General features: G+C 40.0%; 1 protein-coding gene across 1 annotated transcript; it reads left to right on the forward strand.

The window, feature by feature from the left end:
* Positions 1-576: 576 nt before the first annotated feature.
* Positions 577-1,420, forward strand: LOC108381804 (uncharacterized; the record flags this gene model as incomplete). The annotated part of the gene is made up of 1 exon (XM_017638203.1): positions 577-1,420. A coding segment is annotated over exon 1 (844 nt), but the record flags the coding sequence as incomplete, so codon positions are not given.
* Between the last annotated feature and the right edge of the window lie 665 nt (positions 1,421-2,085).

Below are 2,085 nucleotides of genomic sequence, written 5' to 3' on the forward strand. Positions count from 1 at the left end.
CAAGTATCCCAAAGCTAAAGGGAAGTGAAAATTATGAGGATTGGGCGTTCGCAGTAGAAAATTTCCTCATCCTGGAAGGAATGCAAAAGTGTATTAGTACGGAAGGAACAGACTTCGACGCCAAGGCAAAGGCGAAAATAATTTTAACCATTGATCCGCTTTTATACGTGCATATAAAGACTGAAACAAGCGCAAAAAACTTGTGGTTAAAATTAAAAGAATGTTCGATGACACTGGATCCTCCAGAAAAATTAGTCTTCTACGTAACCTCATTTCGATTCGGCGGGAAACCTGCTAGTCTATGGCACAGTATGTGGCCATGATCGTCGAAACAAGTCAGAGATTAAATAACACAGGTTTCAACATCAGTGACGAGTGGGTTGGATCGCTTTTATTAGCAGTGCTGCCAGAGAAATTTTCTCCGATGATAATGGCCATCGAGCACTCGGGTATAGACATTACCNTGGATCGCTTTTATTAGCAGGGCTGCCAGAGAAATTTTCTCCGATGATAATGGCCGTCGAGCACTCGGGTATAGACATTACCGCGGATTCGATCAAATCTAAGTTAATTGATATGGAGGACGAGTGTGACGTCAACAATGGCCAGAACGCATTCATGTCGAAAGCAGGGTGGATGCAGAAAAGAAAGGAGCAGCAAAACACGCAGACAAAGCCGAATATAAAATGCTACAAATGTAACAAATACGGACATTACAAGTCTCAGTGCAGCTTTGCACAGAAGAAGGAGAGAACCAACGCCTTCAGCGCAGTTTTTCTTAGTGGAAATTATAGCAGCAAAGAATGGTATATCGACTCTGGTGCCAGCATGCATATGACGAGAAATAAAAACTGGCTCAAAAATGTTTCCGACAAACGCGAAATTGAAGAAATCCTAATAGCTGATAAGTCGAAGATTTCTGTGGAATGCTCTGGTGATCTACAACTAACAACATTGGTGAATAGTACCGAATTCGTGATTCCAGTAACAGGTGTGTTATACGTTCCGAGTCTTGCTACAAATCTCTTATCTGTTAGTCAATTAATAAAAAAGGGCAACAAGGTTTTTTTTGAAAAGAATTACTGTTATATACGCAATCAAGAAAATGTAATAGTGGCTAAAGCGGAATTAGAAGAAGGTATATATAGAGTGAATGTCAAAGAAGTTGGATGTTTGCTTGCGCCTATTTCTGGAAGTGTATGGCATAGACGTTTCGGGTACTTGAATATCAGTGATCTTAACGCTATGAAAAATGGAGCTGTAATAGGCATGTCGTACACAGACAAACCCCAGACGGGTAAGAACGATTGTATTGTTTGCTGTCAAGGAAAGCAAACATGGTTGCCGTTCACACATAAGGGAAACAGAAGTCAAAAGTTGCTTGAGGTAATACATGCCGATATTTGTGGTCCTATGGAAAGTAAATCTATAGGAGGTTCGCGATATTATCTGCTGTTTGTAGACGACTTCAGCAGAATGGCTTTTGTTTATTTTTTAAAGGGAAAGAGTCAAGCCTTTGGTTGTTTTAAGATGTTTAAATCATTGGTTGAAAATCAAACAAATTTTAAAGTAAAGGCTCTCAGAACTTATAACGGGTTGGAGTTCTGCAGTAATGATTTTGAGAGTTACCTACAGAATTCAGGAATTATTCATCAAAAGACAAACCCATATACCCCTGAACAAAATGGTTTGTGCGAGAGTATTAACCACACTATAGTGGAAAAGGCCAAGTGTATGTTGGCTGAAGCGAGACTACCAAAAAAAATTCTGGGCAGAGGCAGTTAACACGGCTGTTTATTTGAGAAACCGGTCTTTGGCATCGGGTTTAAACAACATGACACCTTTCGAGGTGTGGTATAAGAAAAAGCCGGATGTTAGTCATATAAGAATTTTTGGGAGTAAAGTAATGGTTCACATACCAAAAATGAAACGATTGATGGAACAGTATCTTGAGTTGAACTCATCGTTCCCCGTTCATTCTCAAAACCATCGAAGGTCGAGTTCAAACTTAATCGGGAATCGCCCAACGGGATTCCCGTATTCGGTGAAGACATCCGAAGTTCACGAATCTTCGACTGAAATTTT

This window comes from Rhagoletis zephyria, unplaced genomic scaffold (assembly GCF_001687245.7).
Source record: "Rhagoletis zephyria isolate East Lansing unplaced genomic scaffold, Rhagoletis_zephyria_1.1 Rzeph_scaffold_23887, whole genome shotgun sequence".
Classification (NCBI taxonomy): domain Eukaryota; kingdom Metazoa; phylum Arthropoda; class Insecta; order Diptera; family Tephritidae; genus Rhagoletis; species Rhagoletis zephyria.